The 23,157-nt window shown below is 47.1% G+C and overlaps 2 protein-coding genes across 2 annotated transcripts in view; both read left to right on the forward strand.

Annotated features, from left to right (window-relative positions):
• LOC142784615 (uncharacterized) overlaps positions 1-23,157 on the forward strand; it is a 182,539-nt gene that overhangs the window by 121,250 nt on the left and 38,132 nt on the right. The gene's annotated exons all lie outside the window — the stretch shown is intronic.
• On the forward strand, positions 8,012-10,285 carry LOC142784726 (palmitoyltransferase ZDHHC2-like). The gene is made up of 3 exons (XM_075883228.1): positions 8,012-8,235; positions 8,974-9,213; positions 9,620-10,285. The coding sequence occupies exons 1-3, from the start codon at positions 8,012-8,014 to the stop codon at positions 10,074-10,076; spliced, it is 921 nt and encodes a 306-aa protein (XP_075739343.1). The 3' UTR covers positions 10,077-10,285.

Consider the following 23,157-nt stretch of genomic DNA (forward strand, 5'->3'; position numbering starts at 1 on the left):
AACTCTAAAGTCCTAAAAGATTTCCAAGAGTTCACTCACCGCCAAAAATGGCGTCTCCACTGAAACCGCAAAGCTTACTTGTTCGAATAAGCAGAAAGGCAAGTATCTTGGAGAAAAAAAGACCAAAAACATTTAGGAAAGCGGGAGCTGACGTTTTCACGTCCACGCTTTTCGACGCCACCTAGCGGTCCCCCCTTTCTACAGAGAGAGGGCGCGGCGCCGCGTCAAAAGGCTTCGCGCTGGCGCTGCGACGAATACGTGCGGTTAGGCCTTAAAGAAACACTAAAGGCAAATAATAAATCGACGTTGATAGTTGAAATGGCAGTCCAGAAACCTTGTAGTGTTACTCTTGGGCCAAGGAAGGGCCTATTTTGAAATAAAATTCCGTTTAATAGTCCGCATCGGGTTAGCAAGCTTCAAATTACCCGCCTCAAGAAGCAGACCAACCGGACTGATTCACGTCACTGTTGCCATGAACAACCTTGCCAGTCTTTACTGCGCTAGTAGAAGCAGGCCGAAAGCAGCGGGAGCCACAGCAGCAACAACGGCCTTTGATCAATTTCCCGCCATTGGCTCTGAGCATGCAGACGTTTTTTTGTTGTTGTTCTTGTTGTTGTTGTTGTTGTTCATGTTGTTTCAACTGCGATCCGCTAGATAACACTGCCTGTCCCGTGTAACCACGTGGAACTTGAATTTTCGAACCACTCGCGTCATTCTCAATGGTAGCGTCAGGCGGTCCTTTCTTCCATGAATCAAGCAAAAGCGAACTCGCAGCATTTTATTGCGTCTGTTGATGTACGGAAGCTTCCTTATTTATTGCAGTTAGATCGATTACTAATGATTAATTTTAGGCGGTCCTTCTGATGTCATCCGGATCATTTTCAAAATGTCCTATTGCGGTGCTTGGGCTTTTGTGCGTTTACTTCAATTTCTCGGTAAGTAGGACATTGTTGTTAATAATATTGTCGTTTTAGGTGTCATACATTGAGCTTTCACTCTGACGTAAATTGTTATTTGATTTAGGGTTCCTTTAAGATTTACTTTGCACCAAAAATAAGCACCATAAAAATGGATGTTGGTCTCTTTACCGCAAATGGCCATTGCTTTCTTGCGTGCAGATCCTTCCTAAGTGTAGCCATGCGTTCTACACGTATTGTCGGCATGCTCGGCGCGAATTTTTCTACCAACCCGATACCGACATGTGTTACGAGTTCAATGGGGTGAATGTCTGCACCAGAGGAACAAACAGGTTCACTACCCTGGAACACTGCGTTCACAGTTGCGTTTCTACCACGCACCCAGCTGGCAAGTGCTTCGGCAAGCCGATGTTCACGCGTTGCGCAAGGTATGTATAGGACATCTTACGATAAGTCTCGATCTGTGTTTTCCACTACAGACCTGAACTGTGAAGGGAGAGTAGAACCGGAAAGGAATCTATTTGGTACTGCCAGGTTCTAAATACCATTTGCATTCATAATCAATAAGTCGTCCAGCAATGCTAAGTTCTGATCGTACAGTATGGTTAGTGGTGGCTGTAGTTCTTGTTAGGTGTCATGCAGCCACGGAGTACTACTGGCGACCCCACAAGCATATATGAAAGCCACCATAACCATTAGAATACGTCGTATTTAATATTCCTGTGGACTCCATAAAACTCTCTAACCAATTACTGCATAAACCACCTTACTTTATTTTGTTTAGCCCGTTGTTCAGCATTCGTTATTGCTCATCTAACCAGCCACTCGCATGATACCATTTCTGAAACCTCTAGCGTCAATGAAATGTGAGGATGGCATCTCAAGCAGAAGTGGATTTAGCATGCGATAAATACAAAATACCACGTCGTCGTAGTCGCAACGTTGCTGTCTTATCCTACACCACCTCTACTAATATGCTACAAGTATCTCATCACTCTGCCGCACGCTGAGGACAACTCGCACAGATAATGTGTTTCCCTACAGTACATTTAGCACGATACGGTAATACCGTAGCGTGAACGGTACAATGTATGCGGCCCTGCTTCTGAATTCCGCCGTGTCATTCGCTGTGTATAGGCGAGATGTCCTGTCCGACTGGTGGTACTACGACCACAGCAAGTGCGTGCCCTGGTCCTTTCCTTCTGGTGGCTGCCCGGCCAACAGAAGTATGGTGTTCGCAACGGCCAAAGAGTGCGAGAGGCGTTGCCGAGATCCACACCATGAACCCCGCTGCGCAAAACCTGACCTAGTGGCCTGCGGTCGACGCCACCTCAAGTACCCGTACTTCGCCCACGTGTCGCCCGAAGACGGCCGCATGAGATGTTACCGCTCTTCGTCGGCCGCACTGCGGCAGCACCAGTGCCTCGTTGGTGAAAACCGGTTCCCTAACTTCGGAACCTGCGCAGTCGCCTGCCGGCAGAAGCCACCATCATACTAGCAAAGGCGACACTGTGCACCATTGTCGTGCTCTTGATCGTGTTCCTCTCAGTTCTTGCGCAGCCCGAAACCCCAGTTTTTCGCTCGGCGTTCGTGTACACGATGTTCAAGAGCCACTTTTTAAGCAAATTGGTTGTCATGAAGGATGTCACATTCACTTGGCAATCGTTTTTTTTTTCACTTTTCTAAGCTGAAAATATACTTAATTTTTATAAATACAACTGTATTATGGTTTTCAGATAAGGAACATGTAAAAATCGATGCTTCAGATGTCCACACAAATGAAATATATCAATGTATTTCACTATATTCTAAAAGCAGATAAACATGACAAGTATATTTCTACTGCAAAGTCACAAATATTCTAAAATTGAGAAAGTCGTCAGAAATTGCTAACTTGGCATGGCTAATCACCTACTGTAGTTTTTTATTGTTGAGAACATCGCTACACATAAGACATTTAAATATCGACAACAATGAGGTGATGAGCAGTGTGATGGAAAAAAAATAGATGTTAAGCTTGCCTTTTTTACGCATATTGCGCTGATTTGGGCTTCTAGGCTGAGGACTGGAATGGCAACTGTTAATGTCTACATTACAGTGAACTTAAATAAAAACTGCAGGCTACATAAAGGGCGAGGCAAAGCTTCACGTAAGGCTGTTTCAAATAAATCAAGATGTGTTTTTGAGTCTCATGCTTGCACGTGGACCCGAAAACTGTATAGCACACCTTGATATAAACGGAAATGGCAGTCATTGAATAAGGCAAACAATTCGCTATATACTCCAGAAGCTTTCGTCACTATAAGAGTGCATTAAGTTAATTAGGAAAACATTCTAATTAATACAGTGGCAATAGCACAATTTCCTTTTTGCATTACCAATTTTGGGTACGTCAGTCGTTATTCATTCTCTGTAGACATCTAGGTTTATTAACACATCAATTGTAAATATAATGAAGGTTCACATCGCTACTTTCTCATGTCAACACACGCACATCTGCGACAGCTTCTGAACCCATTAACAACCGCATTCTACCACGGTTATAAACATTATAAAAAATTAAACGCACACACCTCCTTAACAGGAATGAACGAAATATTTTTTGTTATTTTGGGTTAATGGGTGGTTGCGGTGGGATAAAGGGTAAAATGAGGAAGTATATAATTAAAGGTGGCCTTCTTAGCCTTTTAAGCATAATTTCAGAAGGCCTCCTGAATGTCGGGTCCCGAGCTGCGGAAGGCAGCCTAAGAATGCTCCTTGGCCTCACTATAGGCATTGAAATATTGAGGAAAGGCTGAACACCGCTTGATGTGGTTTGTCTGCACTGGAAGCGAGCGAGTGAAACAACACTATTAGGTTCACAATAGACGCGAGTTAACTCAGCGTCACCTGACTAGGCCAACTCGAAGACGGTCAGGTCTCGCGGGCTCTCTGGACGGCCAGGATTTGACGCAGGTTCTTCTAGAAGGGAAACTGGAGCCCGGAGGGAGGGAGCAACGTTAATGTGTGTCCGCACGGTACTAAAAAAGACGCGGAAGTAGCGACGCGGTCGTGGCTCAGGAGACGGAATACAGCGATAAGAAAACGCTGCTTCTATAACTCTACAATGGAGCATGTCACAATGCCTCTAGCAGACATGTCAAGTTGTAGAGAATGAAAGATGGGGGGAGAAATGCGTCCCTGGTCCAGCATGTAGTGAGGGACAGGTGTCACGTCCAAAAGGATTTCAGCCCAGTGTATCATCTCAATGCAGCACCCACGTGAAAACGGCTGTGCTTATGGGCACGAAGAAGTAGATCTGCATGTGTCGTCACTGGCAGCGAATATCGGTGAACATGGCGGCTCGCTGTGATTGTAGCGCAGGTCAGTGACACAAAGCAGGTAGCACTGTATACGTCCGGAAGGACCCGGCAAGACCAGGGCAGTGCACAAAGCTAACAAAACAAAGCATGACATTGGAACTTCATGAGGACAAGATCTTACTAACAACTTACTGCAACAACTTCTAATTACTCGAGATAAGCACCTTCTCAGGGTTGCCGTTAGCGGGTACTATGCGCCGAATTGGCTGCCTTGCGACTCCGTCTTGTGACGGGAGTTCAGGTTGACCCTATGTCTAGTTTTTCACTACTTTCATACTTATGCCTTGGTACATTAACAAGGCAATATTCATTGTTTCCTGGTAAAATTCACTCTTTCGAAGATTTTCTGTCCTGTCAGCCGACGTGCGAAAGCGTCCTCACTGCAGCAGGCTCAAGGAGCATCAATGCAGTGTGTGGTGTGCATGTATATACGGAGTGGCGAAGTTGTGTGCGCGTTATAAAACGCGTGGACGCTGCTCACACAGCCCAAAATCTTTGCAGGGGCAAGTTTGTCGTACTCCTGTATACACGCCGCACCTGCTAAAGAGTGAAATTGATAAGAGCACTCACCCGCAACAATGTAAATCTGGGCTGTTCATCTTGAATCATACTGTTGCGTGAAGGATAGTCGCTTGCACCGTAGACCATTTACAAGGTATATTTACAAAAGCGGTCCCACTGCTGACCGGTTGATGTCAGAGCGCGAAGCGAGAGAATTTCGTTCTCTTCGTCGGGAGCACGCGCATGGTTCGAGAGGCTATAATTATGCATGTAGCAATAGTACTTGAGGACGGACTGGTATTGCGTAAACTCCACTAATCAAATTCAGTCTCCTGCTTCAATGTTGAGCTTTCGTATTAACTTTTTAAGTGCAATGAATTACTCTGTCTTGAAGGAACTCTTTTTTGCGTAAACCATATATACGCACGCATACTGAATTTAGCACAACATCAGTTCGCTTCTTTGAAACCTACTTGCGCCTTGAAGACCGAAGTAGAGAGAAGATGTTGATATGGTTTTGCTTAATGAAAATAATGTATTTATTCTTCAATAATAAAAACAGTTGTACTGATACTACTGTTCTTGTTCTATCTGGCTACGCATTTGACGATAAAATTTTATTAGGTGCCTACTTTGGCTTTAGCACTACCTCTGAATTTGAAGTCCAGCCAAAGGCGAACCTCAATGTCGTGTCACAAATCTGGGCACTAGAGGCAATGTTGGCTCTGATGGAAGTGTGCCAGTCAATATTACGCGAAAGCGGCTTGAAAGGGAGACGATGGAAACGAAATGGTGGCATCATTAGGCATTAAGTTTCTTGAGCACTGTACGTTACGGAACTTGAAAGAGCGCCACTGATTTCGCAGTATTTTATGGCGTAGCATGTACGAGCCAAGATGTTCCACCAAATGGTCATATTTCGGCATTCTTCGGCTACAGCCAAAGCTATTGTTGTGCTGGGAGCGTTCTTACTCTTGCTCTGCTCAAGTTCGTCTATCGAAATAAATAGTTATGTCTTTATTGACTTAGCTGATGCATTATTCGACATCACACCAAAATGATACCTCAGGGAGCTGCATAGGCGTCCACGAACCAAATACACACATGAAGTCGTGAAGCAAATTTCAAAGGTGAACAGAGTAGTAACTTCACCTCGGACCACATAAGCACCCTAATCAATCAAAGGTTCATACTGAGCATGGATTACAACCTGGAAAACAAAACAGCAAGACGATTGCAGCTGTCGGGTTTGGGCATTCTATAGGAAACCATGAACCACAAGTTAGCATTCCTAAACGCGGAAGTATCCGTTCTCCAAGTGGAAGTTTCATGGATTCAATATAGCTGTGCCATGCTCACTCTTCAGCGAAAGGTAGCGCAAAGACTGTTTCGAAAAGCGAGAGTCGATTCTTTCAGCGTATATCGAGTCTAGGCTGTGGACCTTATTGTATTGCCCTGACGCACACATTCCAAGCCTTCACTCCGGCCTTTTAATGCAGCCTACATGCAGGTGTCCGGGACAGCTTGTGCTTAAAATACACAGATGTACATGCACCCGGTACACATGATACCGGTGTCACTACCGCAGCTGAAACTTCTGTGCAATGTTGTCGCTTTAAAAAAAATCATTGCCGAGCAGCATGTTTTACGGCAGCACAAAAGCAGCTTGCAGTGGGAGTTCGCAAAGAACTTGCGTCCCCGTTCGATAAACGTTACTGAACGCGAGAAAGGACACTGCTCAAATGAAGGTTCCACCATGTGTTTTCTATAGCACTTATTAACATTGTCGTTGCACACAAGCTAGGCCCTCTAAACCTAACTTTATAAATTCACCCTATTAAAAACTGGAACCGCATGACGCAAGTCAATCGGGCCAGCTGTGCGTGTTACCCTATTCGGTCTATATGAGCATGCAAAAAAACACATTTTAGAAAGCAGGAAAAGGCATACGAGGCGTGCAACACCCACATTTTTTTAACCTGGTCCAAGTGACGCATTAAATGCCCTTTACGAATCCAGTCTTGCGAGAAATTTCAACGCGAAAGACTTCTGAATCCCAGCAAGGTCGGCTCCCTTCGTTGCTTCTTTGCCCGATGGGAGCTTCTGCGGCAACGCATCTGCCAAAGTGCGCGCACTTTTGCGGCGTCGGACACAGGCCAACGACGACTGCTTTCAGAGAGATCGGTGCCGTGCCTGCGTCAATGTTTGTCGCATACTACCGGAGCACCTGCAAACGTTACAGCGGTGCCTGCGCTTTTTCCTCGGCCCTCCAGGTAAGACCTTTGCTCGTTATTTCTGTCCGACCTAGCACCGATGCTTCAGCACGCTTCGGCTGTCAGTCAAATGTTTAATCTAATCACTCTTAGTCACATTTGATCGTTATCGCTAAGCTAAATCATTGCCGAGCTTTAGTGCAGACAACGATATAGATCACAGCGAGGCGAATGTATTCCGAGTGATTAGAAATTTCGAAATATAGAATACATATTTTAAAATATTTGTAAAGCTGTCAGCGAGGCAGATAGCTTTCTCTAAGCCAACCACCGGAGATAGAAATACGAGTAAAATAGACCACAAAGCTCGACGCCATCCTGAAACCTGAGGAGAAGCATTGCGAGTTTCATGCTTGCTTTCGCATGTTCTTTTCAAAAGAGAGCGAAAATGTGTTGACCCTGTTTACTACGAACTAAAAAAGAAAGAAATGAACATCCGCACGTAAATACCCTAGGGACTACAAAGTTTCCGCGATTTATCCAAGTGGTTTAGCTGGCCAAAGTTCATTGACTTAATAGATGCGACTAGCACATAGTGAGCTCTTCCAACGTAGGGACGTGCAGACTTGAGCAACACTGCCGAATCGTGGGCAGTGCTAGATTGCTCATGGCTGATCTCCGTGGCCGATAGCTGATCCCCGTTGTTGGAGTTTCAGATAGCGGTGTAACACTTGGCTTGGTTGGCTTGATTGCCGCCCAGTTAAGAAAGACATGGCCAGAGTACCCCACTTTTCAAAATTTAAGTGGAGGTCTAACTTCATCTGCATTTTCTGGTTGCATGATGGCAAACTATTAGTATATATTTTGTTATAATAATATATTTTCGATTTATTTAGTTATAATACATCAAGAGAGTGAATAAATCTTTATGTCACGTTCTTGGTTAACTCTTTCATGTAAATAGGAACATCATCATCATCACCATCATCCATAACAACGCATGCTGCCATCGGTCGACATGGCAGTTACTCTCATCGAGGACGGTAGCAACGCCCGTCGGGGGAGCTTCACAAAGCCCCGTCCGCTCGCCTGGCTTCCCGTGTTGCTGGTGTCAGCGCTGATTTCCTGTGCCTACTACGCCTATGTTCTGGTTTTCTGCCGTCTTATTGTCGCAGAGAAGAGCACAGCCAAGGCCGTAACGTTCGGCACCGGATTTCATCTGCTTCTGTCCATGTGTATCTGGTAAGTCGCAGAGTGCCTAACCGGGACGTTCGTTTCTTTGGTGCTGTGCACATGTTCTGCGTGTCGCTCCTATAGGTCTTCTTACGCTTTGTTTTGCTCGTGCACGTTTCTACGGGAGTGAGAATATTCGAAATAAATAAATATCGAACGCAATATATTTACAAATGTACACGGGGAGCCCTCCAGCCAAGAGGGTGGAACACCACAACCAACAACAACACGAGTAAAATTGCGATCGTTATCTTCAGCACCTCGATTGATGGAGCATTCCTTTTTGTTAGTCTCAACTTTTAACAATGTTAACAAGCTTATGGCATCTGATATCAGTGTAACTTGAGGAATAATGTCATTGCCAACGTCACATATCTCATTGTCTCTGCTATACGAGGACGTTGAGATCAACTACACAAATCCTGGGGAACGTGGTGCGATCGCTTTCGCATCAGGCTGATCACCTGCGCTCGTACTATCACTGCATTCATACGGAGCAAAAGCTTAACTTCGTAACAAACTTTAATTTACTGCGTCTCACCACAACCGTTTGGCATGCGCTTCAACTTCTTTCTTAGGAATTCAAATGAACGTCATGTTTGTTTCCGTAGTCTCTGAAATCCCAACAGCCACCTCATATATCATCTTTCCCACCCTCAGTCAACTATACTCTACACAAGTGTTTTGCGCTGTGGAATTTAGTATAATTTATTGTTTACGTCGTACTGTTCACGTGTCGTGTTACAGGTCGTACGCGAAGACGACAGCGACGGCGATTCCCGACGTTCCACCAGCGTACCTGTCGAGCGTGGACCAGGAGCAGGTTCTTGCCAACTGTCAAAACGAGCGCACGCGACATGGTCTGCTCGAGATGCTGGCATCGGAGAAAGACGTGTTCACTCGGGGGCCAGGTGGTTCCGCGCGTTACTGCGTGTTATGCCATCTCCTCAAGCCGGACAGATGCCACCACTGCTCCACGTGCCGAAGGTGAGCCTGCGTACACTGTGCACTTTAACATAAGACGTCATCTGGTGGCTATAAAAGATATTACTGCATCAATAAAAGATTTTGTTAGCGATGCATGTTGACGCTGCTTAAAAAAAGAAGTCAAGAACCTACCCTTCGTTTGAGTCTCGTGCTCCTTTGATGTGTGAATGCTTTCTGTTCATAAAGTTTTCTCGTTCTGAGGGGCGTATCATCTTTTTCGTCCTACAGTAAATGTGTATATGGACGCGTGCGTGAAATTAGTGACCTTTATAGAGCAGTTTTCCTCTTTGTATGTCATCCCTAAAGTGCCTACAGTACACAGAACTGAGGATTAAAATGTTTTACGACCACTCTCGCAGTTTGTTGATATGCTACAAACGCAGACCTCCTATAAATATTTTCGCAGGTGCATCATAAAGATGGACCATCACTGCCCGTGGTTCAACAACTGCGTCTGCTTCAGCACCTACAAGTTCTTCTTGCTCACTCTCTTCTACACGGTTGCAATGTGCCTAAACGGCTTGGCCACCCTGGCAGCCCACTTGGTTGAATGGTCGTCGGACGCGTGGCTTCGGAAGCCGTACGCTTTCAACGTGGGCTTCCTCCTGGTCGTGGGCACCGTGCTGGCCGTCGCTCTCGGCTCCTTTCTCGTGATGCACCTTTTCATGGTGTCAAAGAACGAGACGACGCTCGAGAAGCTGCGCGACGCGACGTTTCAAAAACTCGGGGACTCGTTCGATCTCGGGAACCGCTACGAGAACTTCGTAGAGGTGTTCGGTCCGCGAAAATCACTTTGGATGATTCCCGTATTCACGAGTGTTGGCGACGGCGTCCTTTTTCCGACCAGGCTGCACCCCACGTGAGACACGGTCGAGCCTCAAACTTCTGCCGTCTGGGTGAACTATTCTGCGGCTACCTACTGGATGGGGTCATCCGGTTTCGATAGCAGAGCTGACGTCGTGGATATAGAACGATAATTGAACGAGGCCTCTAGAGACTGCTGCAAGAAACGTAACACGACTGAATTTTGATGGTTTCTTTTTCTTTTGAATTACGTTCTGATATGACTCACAATAAGCACATCACATATATGCTCTTTATTTCCCGAGCGTGGCGCTCCGTCTCCTTTTGTGCCAAGCTACACCACATCTGTTCATTGTATCTATCTTTGTTATATTATTTTGGTACATCTGCGAATCAAATAAAGGTATCTCGCAACCTCTCACGCCCCCCTTCCCCCTTCTACCGCTTTCACCACCCCAAGCTTCGCACAGTACCAACTGAGCACACATAAGGATTAATTTCATTTAGTAAAAATGACACCTCTTTTAGGATTCCCAAGACAGCCACATCACTATCTCGACTCCACCTCATATGTGTAACAGGTACCATGCCGTGATCCTACGACATGCGCAGACCAGTACTCTACTCGTGCGTAGAACCGCCTTTATGATAGGAGCAATGAATACAGAAATGCTTCAAACGTGGAACGCACCCACTTTTGAGAAATGCACAAGGAACTTATATGAAGTGACTATTTAACAAACCTTTGTATATATATATATATATATATATATATATATATATATATATATATATATATATATATATATATATATATATATATATATATATATATATATATATATATATATATATATAGTTACGTTTGAAAGAGACTGGTAGACGTTGAAAGGGGCCGTTTATTAGGTCGTGAGGGGCAGCTCAGAAGCGGCCAACTGGTTAAAGATCCCCCTGATCCTCTTCTTCCTCTCTCGCTCTGGGCGACAAGTGCGTTCGCCGTATACGCTTCTTTGTCTTCGTGCATGTACGCAACATTCCTCTCCGCGCAGACGAAGGCCGCCGGACCAGTCAGTCGAGTTGTCGTGGCGTGTACAGTTTCAGGCGGGCAACTTGAACCACTTGAGTTTTGGCAGCTCGTCGACCACTCGCCGTGAGACGAGCTATTACATAGTCGACCTCTGTAAGTCTGTCGACAATGACAAAAGGTCCATCGTAAGTGGCCAAAAACTTTTGGCATAACCCGCGCTTGCACATCGGAGTCCACAACCACACCAGATTTCCACGGCGATAAATCACTGGTCGATGGTGAATGTCATAGCGTGCCTTCGCTTTGTCTTGCGATGCCAATGTGCGTAGTCGAGCTATGCGACGCGCCTCTTCGGCGAGGCAAAGTCTCGGTGACAGTGATGTTGTCGTGGTCACAGAAAGGCAATATTGTGTCGATTGTGTGCCGGCACGAACGTGCATAAAGCAAAAAAAAGGGCTATAGCCCGTAATCTCATGCCTCGCGTAGTTGAACGCGTAAGTAATGAAAGGGAGTGCGTCATCCCAGTTCTTGTGATCGCATGAGACATACATAGACAACAAGTTGATAATGGTGCGGTTAGTACGCTCCGTCAGCCCGTTAGTTGGGGGGTGGTATGATGTCGAGTGACGCAGGCGGGATTCACATAAACGGAGTAGCTCCTCCACGACATCCACTGTGAATTGTCGTCCACAATCACTGATAATCATGTGAGGTGGGCCATGTCGGAGGATGACGTACTGTAACAAAAACGACGAGACTTCACTGGCAGTTGTGGAGGGGACGGCCGCCGTCTCGCAGTAGCGTGTGTGGTAGTCGACGCAAACAAAAATCCATCGGTTGCCCTTAGCCGATTTTGGGAAGGGGCCCTTAAAGTCAATGCCCACTTGTTCGAAAGGTGCGCTTGGAGTAGGCATCGGCTGTAGAAGACCAGCTAGACCAGTTGATGGACGTTTGTGACGCTGACATTGCATGTAGCTTGCTACATAACTCTCAACAGACTTCTGCATACCAGGCCAATAAAAGTGATCTTTAGTCCGGTGAAGCGTCCGCGCCAAACCTAAACGTCCAGATGTAGGGTCGTCATGCATGACACTCATAATAACTGTTCGCAGGCTTTCCGGGACCACTAGAAGGAAACGCACGCCACTGCTGGAGAGGTTCCTTTTGAGCAACAGTTCATCACGCATACCGAAACGGCGTGCACTAGTGGAAGTGGATGCAGCGGCGAATAGTGGTGCTAGTTTAGCGTGCTTCCGCTGTTCTGCTCTGAAACTGGGATAATCCGGGAACGTAGGTAACACAGACGCTACAAGCTGGTCAAGGTCATCGGATTCACAGTCTTTTGTGCTAAGTGACATACGTGAAAGACAGTCCGCGTCAGCATGTCGACGACCACTCTTGTAAGCGACGGTAAAACTATATTCTTGTAGCCGGAGTGCCCAGCGTGCAAGGTGGCCACAAGGGTCACGAAGGTTGACAAGCCAACACAACAAGTGGTGGTCGGTTACGACTGTGAATGGGCGTCCGTACAGGTAAGACCTAAACCACTGAATTGCAAATAATACCGCCAGGCATTCTTGTTCCGTAACAGTGTAGTTTTGTTCCGGCCTGCTAAGGGAGCGACTTGCGTATGCGATGACGTGTTCGCGGTCGCCGTATCGTTGTACTAAGACGGCTCCAATACCTACGCCGCTAGCATCCGTATGAAGCTCTGTCGGAGCAGAAGAACTGAAGTGCTGAAGGACGGGTCGTGACGTCAGCAAAAACTTCAATTGACGGAATGAAGAATCGCACTCCGGAGTCCACTCAAAGTAATTCTCCTTTCGTAAGAGGCATGTGAGAGGATACGCAACGTCGGTAAACTTCAGAATAAAGCGGTGGAAGTACGAACAAAGCCCCAGAAAACTACGAAGCTCCTTGACGGAACGCGGCGCATTGAACGCCTCAACTGCTGCTGTCTTCTGGGGGTCAGGGTGGATGCCATCCTTGTCAACGAGATGTCCGAGCACAAGCGTCTGGCGGTCTCCGAAGTGGCATTTCTTCGAGTTTAAAATTAGGTCAGCGTTTCGGATGCAGCTCAAAACAGTATCCAGACAAAAGTTGTGTTCACTGAACGTGCGTCCAAAGATGACGACGTCGTCGAGGTAGCACATGCAGAGGTTCCACTTCAAGCCACGCAGAATGGTGTCCATAAAACTCTCGAACGTTGCCGGTGCATTGCACAGTCCAAACGGCATCACGTTGAATTCGAAGAGCCCATCAAGGGTTACGAAGGCAGTCCTTTCCTTGTCCTCTAGTTGCATCAGAATTGGCCAATAACCGGATTGTAAATCTACGGAGGAAAAATAAGAGGCCGAATGTAAGCAGTCTATTGCGTCCTTTATACGGGGCAGTGGGTGTACGTTCTTTTTAGTCACGGCATTCAGTCGGTGATACTCGACGCAAAATCTCCAAGATCCATCTTTCTTCTTAACAAGGAGTACCGGTGCTGCCCACGGACTGGCTGACTCTTGTACCACTCCCTTTTGCATCATTTCCTGCACTTGGTCGTTGATAATTTGTCTTTCTGACGGGAAAACACGATATGTTTTTTGGCGAATCGGACTTGCTGCGCCAGTGTTGATGGTATGGCGCGTTCGAGACAGGGAGATAGGGATTACTTTGCCCTTCTGTGCAAAGTCAAATACCGAAACGTGCTTCAACAGCACATGCATTAAAATTTGGCGCTCGCTTGAGCTAAGCGACTTATTTATCGTTGCCATAATCGTCCTGTCCAAATTGTGACAACCAGTTCCGTCACGTTCTTCCGTCACGTCTGTGAGCTTGACCACTGATAAGTTCGCGTGTTCTTTGCTGACCGAAGCTAATTTCAAACCATTGGGTAGTGTCACGAGCTCAGAGGAACAGTTTACAGTCCATAGGTCAGTTCGTCCGCCATCAATCGCAACCACACAATGGAGAACCAACACATTCTTCTTAACGCAGTTTATGTGCATTGGTTCTACGCTCGCATTGAAGCTGTCAGAATCCGCGCCGCGACAAACAACAGGAACACGTACGGTAGACAACGCAGGTATGAACGTATCGCCAAAGACACACAGCGTAGTTTGGTCATTCGCTGTAGTTTCCAGAAGTTCTGAAGGCATCTGGCCACTCACAAAGACTTTCCCCGTGTGACAGTCTAGAGTGGCACCACATTCTCGCAAGAAGTCCATGCCGAGGATGATATCATGTGTCAACCGAGGAATAATGGCGAACTCTGTCGTTATCATAAGGTCTTCCAAAAATACCTCAGCACTGCACACACCAATAGGGCGCAGTGGCTCTCCACTCACTCCAAAGAACGTCCAAGTTTCATCCCAGGTAAAAACAACTTTCCGCCCTAACACGTCTTTAAAAGAAACACTCATCATGGAAATCGTTGCACCTGTGTCCACCAAGGCCATCACAGGCACATGATCCTCAAAAACATGCACTTTGTTTTTAAACATACACACAGGAGGTATTTCTTTCAACCACTCCTGTCAGATGCCGGGGAGTGGTTGCGGAAGTTTCTGGGCCAATATTTGTCATCAGGTGGTATGTGGGCCGGTAGATGAACGCGATGCATTTCGCCACTGATGCACCCAATGTCTGTCTGTGACTTGGAATAAATGTCATCTTACTTGTGGATAAGCTGCTTGAATGCCAACTGTTGAGTTTTATTTAGATGTAGTACATTACAAACTTCAACACCTTGCAAAGACGCGCCCATGTTAGCCGTGGTGTGGTTTTGTGTACGAGAATGGAGGATGTCTTTCCCTTGGCGTAAAGTCATGGTGTCAAGGCCCAGCGACAAGTTAAATAAACAAGCACTATCCAAGCCAAGAAGTTGCTCTTCATGCCTTGTAGATCATGAGCCTGATTTCTCTTGTCACTTTTCCTATCTGTACCTTTAGATTAACGTGACCCAAAGTTTTGGTAGATGATGTGACGGACTTCTTGAACTGAGATGCACGAATTCCTCATTATTTGCAGGTGAAGTGCCTTCAGCACTGTTTCGCTGATACAGGTAATCGTAGCTCTGGTATCAAGAGTAGCGCTGACAGGGTACCGTTAATGAGGGCATCCAACTGAATTACATGAACTCTGGATCGCCGTTTCCATTTTCCTGGTTGGTGGAGAGGGCGGAAATGCTTGCGCGTCGTGGGAATTCATTATGCCAGTGCATCTGTTGGGGTAAGCCATCCATCGCGCAGTGTTTGCACTCGCGCACGGGTGTTCGTACTGGGATATTGCGTAGACGCTGACTACTTCTGTCACTGGTTGCGTTAATCTGTGTATTCCGAGCTGGTGGAAAGCGATGTAACTTCACTCTCTGCATGGTTGACTCTACACGAAGTGCAGCTGTAAGCCATGCCCCTGGTGTAGATGAGGTAATCCCAGCAAGCGCCATCTCCATATTCGCAGGGAGGCCGTTGATGAGCCCTGATATAAGGTGCGTGTCCTTTAGGTCGGCGAGGCGTCCGAGAGACATTTTTTTTCATTATAATATTCCTTCAAGCTCTGGCCTGTTCGCAACCGGCAATGAATGAATTGGCGAAAAGGATCCGCGACGCCGCTCGTAAAGCGTTCCTTTATGCGTTCACATAAGCTCTCCCAAGACGCGTCGGTGTCGAAAACCTCGGTGGGAAACCATCGGAAAGCCTCACCTTCAAGGTAATCGGAGAAGTAGCACAGCTTGTTTCGCTCAATCCATGCTGCGGCCGCAGTCCTCACCTCAAATAGCCGGAGCCACTTGTCAAAGGGGACGTCCGTAGATGCTTCCGAGTACTTCGGGATGTTGATGACTTTCTTGGATGTCGCCATGATGATGGGCACGGTAGATCCTGTCGACTAGTGTGACGCAAGAGAAGTGATGGCTGTACGATGAACCATTTATTTGTCTTCGTATTCCTCCTTCTCTACTATTCCACCACACCGTTCTCGTGGGGTTCGTCATTATATATATATATATATATATATATATATATATATATATATATATATATATATATATATATATATATATATATATATATATATATATATATTGTAGTGAAGAGTAATGCCCACTACTGCAGCGACATCGACACGTTGGTGCGAGACACGAACTAGGACTGCCTGGTTGCTGCTGCGACGCTGCCCATACATCCGGCTAGCTCTTGCTGCTTTTGTACCGACGCTGATACCACTTGTGACCTGGCATTTACATTATATTTTGGTGGAGAGTGCTGCGGTCTTCCCCAGTCCTGGAACTGCGTAGCCGAAAGCTGCCGTCCGTCATGCCTGACGACGCTGTCTTCACCTCCCCCCCCCGGCTTCGCCACGCAGGATCTGTCCCGGTGCCCAGCTCTTGCGAGAACCCGACATCTTCAGCGGCACTGACGAGAAAGACGTTGAGGATTGGCTGGAATCTTATGAACGAGCCAGCGCTACTAACAAATGGGACGATCCCACAAAGCTTGGTACCGTGATGTTTTATTTAACGGATGTTGCCAAGCTGTGGTACAGAAACCATGAGGCGGATATACACACTTGGACCACCTTCAAAACCTGCATCGCAGATGTTTTTGGACGCCCTGGTGTGCGCAAACTTCGCGCAGAACAACGCCTACGAGGCCGGTCCCAACAAACTGGTGAGACATTCACCAGCTACATAGAGGACATCCTCGACCTCTGCCGGCATGTCACCTCGTCGATGGCAGAAACTGACAAGGTGCGACATATCATGAAAGGCATTTCCGACGACGCCTTTCAAATTTCATTTCATTTCATTTTATTTGCTTAAAGACCCCATTGAAGGGGTATTACATAAGGGGTGGGTACATATATGAAAACGTGAAAGCCATTTTTTTTACAATGCAAGGTAATTTGTTACGGTGTTCAAAAAGGTGGTAGGACAGGTTATGGCGGTGATTTCGTTAGAAAGGCCGTTCCAGTCGGTAGCTGCACGAAAAAAGAATGAGGACGAAAAAGTGACGGTGCACGTACGCGGCCGCTCAACTTGTTGCGGGTGACCAGTGCGATGGGAGATGCGTGCCGGAGGAAGAATGTATGGTGGCCTGCCGAGCGAGCTGTAAAAAAACTTGTGAAAAAGGGAAAGACTAGAAATGCGGCGACGAGATGCAAGCAATGATAGGCCAGATTCTGTTTTCAGTGCTGATATGCTGACGTCGTAAGAGTACGTAGAATGCACGTTAAAGAACCCCAGGTGGTCGAAATTTCCGGAGCCCTCCACTACGGCGTCTCTCATAATCATATGGTGGTTTTGGGACGTTAAACCCCACATATCAATCAATCGAGTACGTAGAATGAATAAATCGTGTGGCTCGATTTTGAAGTGACTCGAGTTGATTGATGAGATATGCTTGATGGGGGCTCCAAATGGCTGATGCGTATTCTATCTTCGTCCTTACGAGAGATTGATAAGCTAGTAATTTGACATTATTAGGAGCGTGAAGCGAATGGCGTTTTAAAAACCCGAGTGTTTTGTTAGCAGATGCAATGATGTTAGTAATATGCGTTGCCCAGGTTAAATCACTACAAATGGTTACTCCGAGATATTTATAGGAAGGAACTAATTCGAGGTTTGTGTCAGCAATTCGGTAGGGGAATACTATCGGATTTCGACGGCGGTGAAGGGAAACAGTTTTACATTTGTTAGGGTTGAGTTCCATTAGCCAAAGGTTACACCAATCCTGTAAGCTTAGTAAGTCAGTTTGAAGAGACGTGTTATCCGAAACGTTGTTTATTTTACGATAAATAACGCAGTCGTCTGCAAACATGCGTATGTTAGAAGATACATGTAATGGTAGGTCATTAATGTAAATCAAAAACAGAAGCGGGCCTAGGACAGACCCTTGAGGGACACCTGAGGTTACCGGGGTAGTGTTAGACATTTGATTGGTGACGGAAACTGATTGCGAACGATTAGTTAAGAATTCTTTAATCCATGCTAATACGTCATCATTTAAATTCAACGCGGCAAGCTTTAGTAGTAGGCGCTCATGAGGAACTTTGTCAAATGCCTTTGCGAAATCGATGAAGATGGCGTCAGTCTGAAGGTTAGAGTCGAGGTTAACATGCAGGTCATGAACAAACATAGCTAGCTGCGTTTCACACGAATACCCTTTCCTAAAGCCATGCTGCGCAGGATGAAAAAAATTATTGGAATCAAGGAAGTCCATGATATGTGTGTAGATGATATGCTCGAGGAGTTTGCAGGGTACGCTGGTTAATGAAATGGGACGATAATTTAATGGTGATTGTTTGTTACCTGATTTGTGGACTGGAACGACCTTTCCGTGCTTCCAATCTGGAGGCAGCATTCCTGTTGAAACTGATTGTGAAAATAGTAGACACAGATACGCTGCACAGATATGTTTAGTATTTTTCAGGAGTTTGGATGTAATGTTGTCTACACCAGCTGAAGAAGAAAGTTTAATTTTGTCTATTAGTGATGAAATACCGCTAGAAAAAAACGTAATTGGTGGCATGGTACATTCAAAGTTCGCATGAGGGATGGTAAATGACAACTCAGTTTCTTGGGTGAAAACGGATGCGAAGGCGGCGTTAAACACGCGTGCACATTCCGTGTCACTTAGGGCATCCCCTAACTCAATACATAGTGTTATATTGCGCGTGTCCTGTGGGTTTATGACTTGCCAGAATTTTTGGGGGTTGTTCTTAAGCATGTTCGGTACGTCCAAATGGAAGAATGAGTGTTTGGCGTGACGTATGGCTTGCAGATAAGCAGATTCAGCGGCTTTGTACTTGTTCCATGCATCAGGGGTGTTACGGGACTTGGCTGCGCGGAAGGAGCGTTTTTTCTTGTTTTCTAATCGTTTCAGTGCTTTAATAAACCAGGGTTGGGCGGTATTAGGATTGATGTTAATTTGGGGAATGTATTTATCAACCATTTTGTTTAGCTTATCTCTGAAAATCAACCAGTTTTCGGTTACATTATGATGAGAAAAGGCAGTGTCAAAAGTGGAGTAAAAATTCGTTAGTTCAGAGTTAATTGCTTCGTAATTTCCTTTATCATACAAACGGATAGTTTTTTTATGATCGGGGCTAAAGCAGGCTTAATCACGAAGTCAGCATGAATGACTTTATGGTCACTGATTTCAGGCAGGTATGCAATGGAGGACACGCACTCGGGATAGCTGGTTAATATAAGATCCAGAATGTTTTGGCAGTTATCGGTAACGCGGGTTGGTTCTGTAAGAACTTGAGATAGGTTAAAGTTAAGGCATACATCAAGGAAGTCGTTCGATTCTCTTGACGTAGCCGCTGGTGCAGGCTGGCTTGCCCAATCGATATTAGGAAAATTAAAATCGCCAAACAGAATTACATGCATGTTAGGGTGTTTGGTCGTTATTTCGCTTAGTATATTATTGAGCTTAGAAGAAAAATCGGGAGTACGGTGAGGGGGCCTATAGCAAACGCCAAGTAAAACTGAGTGCGGTGCGGCATGGCATTTAAGCCACAAGATTTCAAGGTCGGACACAATGTTTATAGACGAACAGGATATGTTGTGACTGACAGCGACGAGTACTCCTCCTCCTCTCGTGCCGCTGCGATCGTTTCGAAACACTCTAAAATTGGGTAGGTCAGCGAGTACCTCGCCGTCAGTCACGTCACTAGTAAGCCATGTTTCCGTTAGTATCAGAAGGTTGCTATCAGATGATAACACCAGATTAGAAATAATGTCACGTTTTGGAATAAAGCTGCGTATGTTAGTAAAGATAGCAGAGAGCCATAAGTTTGATCGAGGGGCGGATCGAGGGCGGTGAGGCCTATTTTGTTGATGGGGCAATTGCTACAACATTTCCTGAACAGAATCTGTGGAGTGGTCATACACGTAGCGTTTGGTACCAATGTGCAATGTTTTGAACCGCAATGAGTAGGAAGTTGATTTTGATTTAGCGAAGGTGATCAGTTTTTTACGAGCAACTCTAACGGGATGAGAGAAATCTTCACCAACACTGAAATTGCTTCCCTTAAATTTGGGGCCATTAGAAAGTAGAGATTCTTTAGTTTTGAATTGATTGAATTTTACAATGAGTGGCCGATTATGGCCTCCTGTGTGGCGTCCTAGGCGATGTGCGCGTTCAATGTGATTAGGGTCAACGGTGAACTTCAAGTGATCATGACAATGACGGGTGACGATTTCTTCAGATTCTGCAAATGTTTCTTCAGGGTTTGGGTCGGGAATGTTATAAAAGATCAGGTTATTGCGACGGGACCTGTTTTCGGTATCATCCATCTGTGCAGCAAGACGGTCAATCCGGTTAGCCATTTCAGTGGTATGTGTTTTTATAGTGTCCAGGTCGGTTCGGATGGTTGAAATGGCGTGATAATGTCCTTCTAAATCAGTCATGCGTTTATTGAGGTCCGATAGGGTTTTGTCTGTTGTTAGTAGCTGGTTTTTGAGGTCTAGCATATCAGTAATCAGCTTTGACTGGCCAGCCGATAGCTTTCTTAACTCGTTCATTACGTCCTCAATACTGGGAGGGCCAGGGTTGGTTTCAATATCTCCCGCCAAAAGCAAAAGTGACCGCATCGCATGAACACATTCAACAACAATTGTAGCGCAACACCGTGGGCTCGGTAGCTGTATAAGAAAGTAATTGCTAGTTTTTTTTTCAAAAGAATGAGACATTCGACTAACCTGCATGGCGAAAAGCAACAGTTTAGTGGTCTGCGCTGAAGCACAGCCACCGAGCCCACAGAGCGTGCGGGACGACAGGGGCGGTTTTATAGCTGACTTGGTGTATGATGTTGCTGACGATAGCGCTTTCCAGGGTGATTGGGAAACCAAAAAGGGCAGTGGCGGCGCTGTTGGGCACGCTAAATTGGTCGCGGACGGAGCAGGGCAGGGGCCCGCACCGGGCGTGCTGGAACGGTTTGCTGTGATCGCTGTAGCTTGAGGGAAGGCCAGAATTGCGGGCAAAAGTAGTCCAGTGAAGAAACTGTGGACCTGCATGGCGAAAAGCAACGGATTAGTGGTCTGCGCTGAAGCACAGCCACCTAGCCCACAGAGCATGCGGGACGACAGGGGCGGTTTTATAGCTGACTTGGTGGATGATGTTGCTGACAATAGCGCTTTCCAGGGTGATTGGGAAACCAAAGAGGGCAGTGGCGGCGCTGTTGGGCACGCTAAATCGGTCGCGGACGGAGCAGGGCAGGGGCCCGCACCGGGCGTGTTGGAACGGTTTGCTGTGATCGCTGTAGCTTGGGGGAAGGCCAGAATTGCGGGCAAAAGTAGTCCAGTGAAGAAACTGTGGACCTGCATGGCGAAAAGCAACGGATTAGTGGTCTGCGCTGAAGCACAGCCACCGAGCCCACAGAGCGTGCGGGACGACAGGGGCGGTTTTATAGCTGACTTGGTGGATGATGTTGCTGACGATAGCACTTTCCAGGGTGATTGGGAAACCAAAGAGGGCAGTGGCGGTGCTGTTGGGCACGCTAAATCGGTCGCGGACGGAGCAGGGCAGGGGCCCGCACCGGGCGTGCTGGAACGGTTTGCTGTGATCGCTGTAGCTTGGGGGAAGGCCAGAATTGCAGGCAAAAGTAGTCCAGTGAAGAAACTGTGGACCTGCATGGCGAAAAGCAACGGATTAGTGGTCTGCGCTGAAGCACAGCCACCGAGCCCACAGAGCGTGCGGGACGACAGGGGCGGTTTTATAGCTGACTTGGTGGATGATGTTGCTGACGATAGCGCTTTCCAGGGTGATTGGGAAACCAAAGAGGGCAGTGGCGGCGCTGTTGGGCACGCTAAATCGGTCGTGGACGGAGCAGGGCAGGGGCCCGCACCGGGCGTGCTGGAACGGTTTGCTGTGATCGCTGTAGCTTGGGGGAAGGCCAGAATTGCGGGCAAAAGTAGTCCAGTGGAGAAACTGTGGACCTGCATGGCGAAAAGCAACGGATTAGTGGTCTGCGCTGAAGCACAGCCACCGAGCCCACCTGCTGCTCTCCAAATGCTGCTCTCCAAGAACCCTGTCACTGTCTCTGAGGTCATCGAGTTGTGTCAAAGTTTCGACGAGCTGCGACGACAGCGTCTTCTCACGCGACGCCCTGACGTCCCGGATGACACCCTCTCAAGCCTGACCACCACATCGGACCTTCAGTCGCTGCTATCGCAGATCAAGGAGTTTGTTCGTGCTGAGGTCACTCGTCAGCTATCGCTGCTATCAACAGCCGGCAAACCACCGTCACCTTTGCCAGCAAACATTCGCCAGGTCATCCAGGAGCAAGTTTGCGCGGCTCTGTCATCTGCCCGTGACACTTCACCATTGCCGAGCTCTGTTGCCTGTGCCGAGGTAAATGCACCTCTAAGCTATGCTGAAGTGGCGGCTCGACCACCTCTTCAGACTTTTACGACACTTCCCTCAGCCCTGCCGCTCCGACCCACTCCTCGGTTCGCTCTGCCAAGGTCCGTCTAGAGTAGTGGACAATGGCGTACACTCGACAATCGCCCAATATGCTTTGCCTGTGGGCTACCTGGCCACATAGCGCGATACTGCCGTCGGCGCGTCCCTGTCTACCGCCAGAGCTACGACCAGGCCTTTGAACCTGCCGTTTATGTGCCACCGCGCCCTTCGTTCACAGGCTCTCAGCCCCCCGACCAGACGTCATCGTACGCCGACCACCACCCTCCTGTTAACCGCCACTCACCATCACCTCGACGCCGCTCGCTATCGCCGATGCATCGTCGTCCTTCATCGCCGGAGCGGGAAAACTAATTGCCGCAGTTTCAGAGGCAGGAACTGCGTCGCCAGCGAAAAGACCAAGACCTCTCACTTCACCAACGAATGTTCTGGACGTACATGCGGACGGCGTTGCTGCACTCGCTCTTGTCGACACTGGTGCCGCAGTTTCGGTGATAAGTGCTAGACTCTGCCGCTTCCTCAAAAAAGTTATGACGCCACTAGCAAGTATATCACTTCGTACAGCCAGCGCAGATCACGTCACACCGGCCGCTGACTGTACTGCTCGCATCGTGATTGATGGCCTCATTTATGTCGTTGAATTGCTAGTGTTGGATTCCTGCTCCCATGACCTCATTTTGGGCTGGAATTTTCTCTCCG

The sequence above is a fragment of the Rhipicephalus microplus genome, unplaced genomic scaffold (assembly GCF_043290135.1).
Source record: "Rhipicephalus microplus isolate Deutch F79 unplaced genomic scaffold, USDA_Rmic scaffold_15, whole genome shotgun sequence".
In the NCBI taxonomy this organism is placed as follows: Eukaryota; Metazoa; Arthropoda; class Arachnida; order Ixodida; family Ixodidae; genus Rhipicephalus; species Rhipicephalus microplus.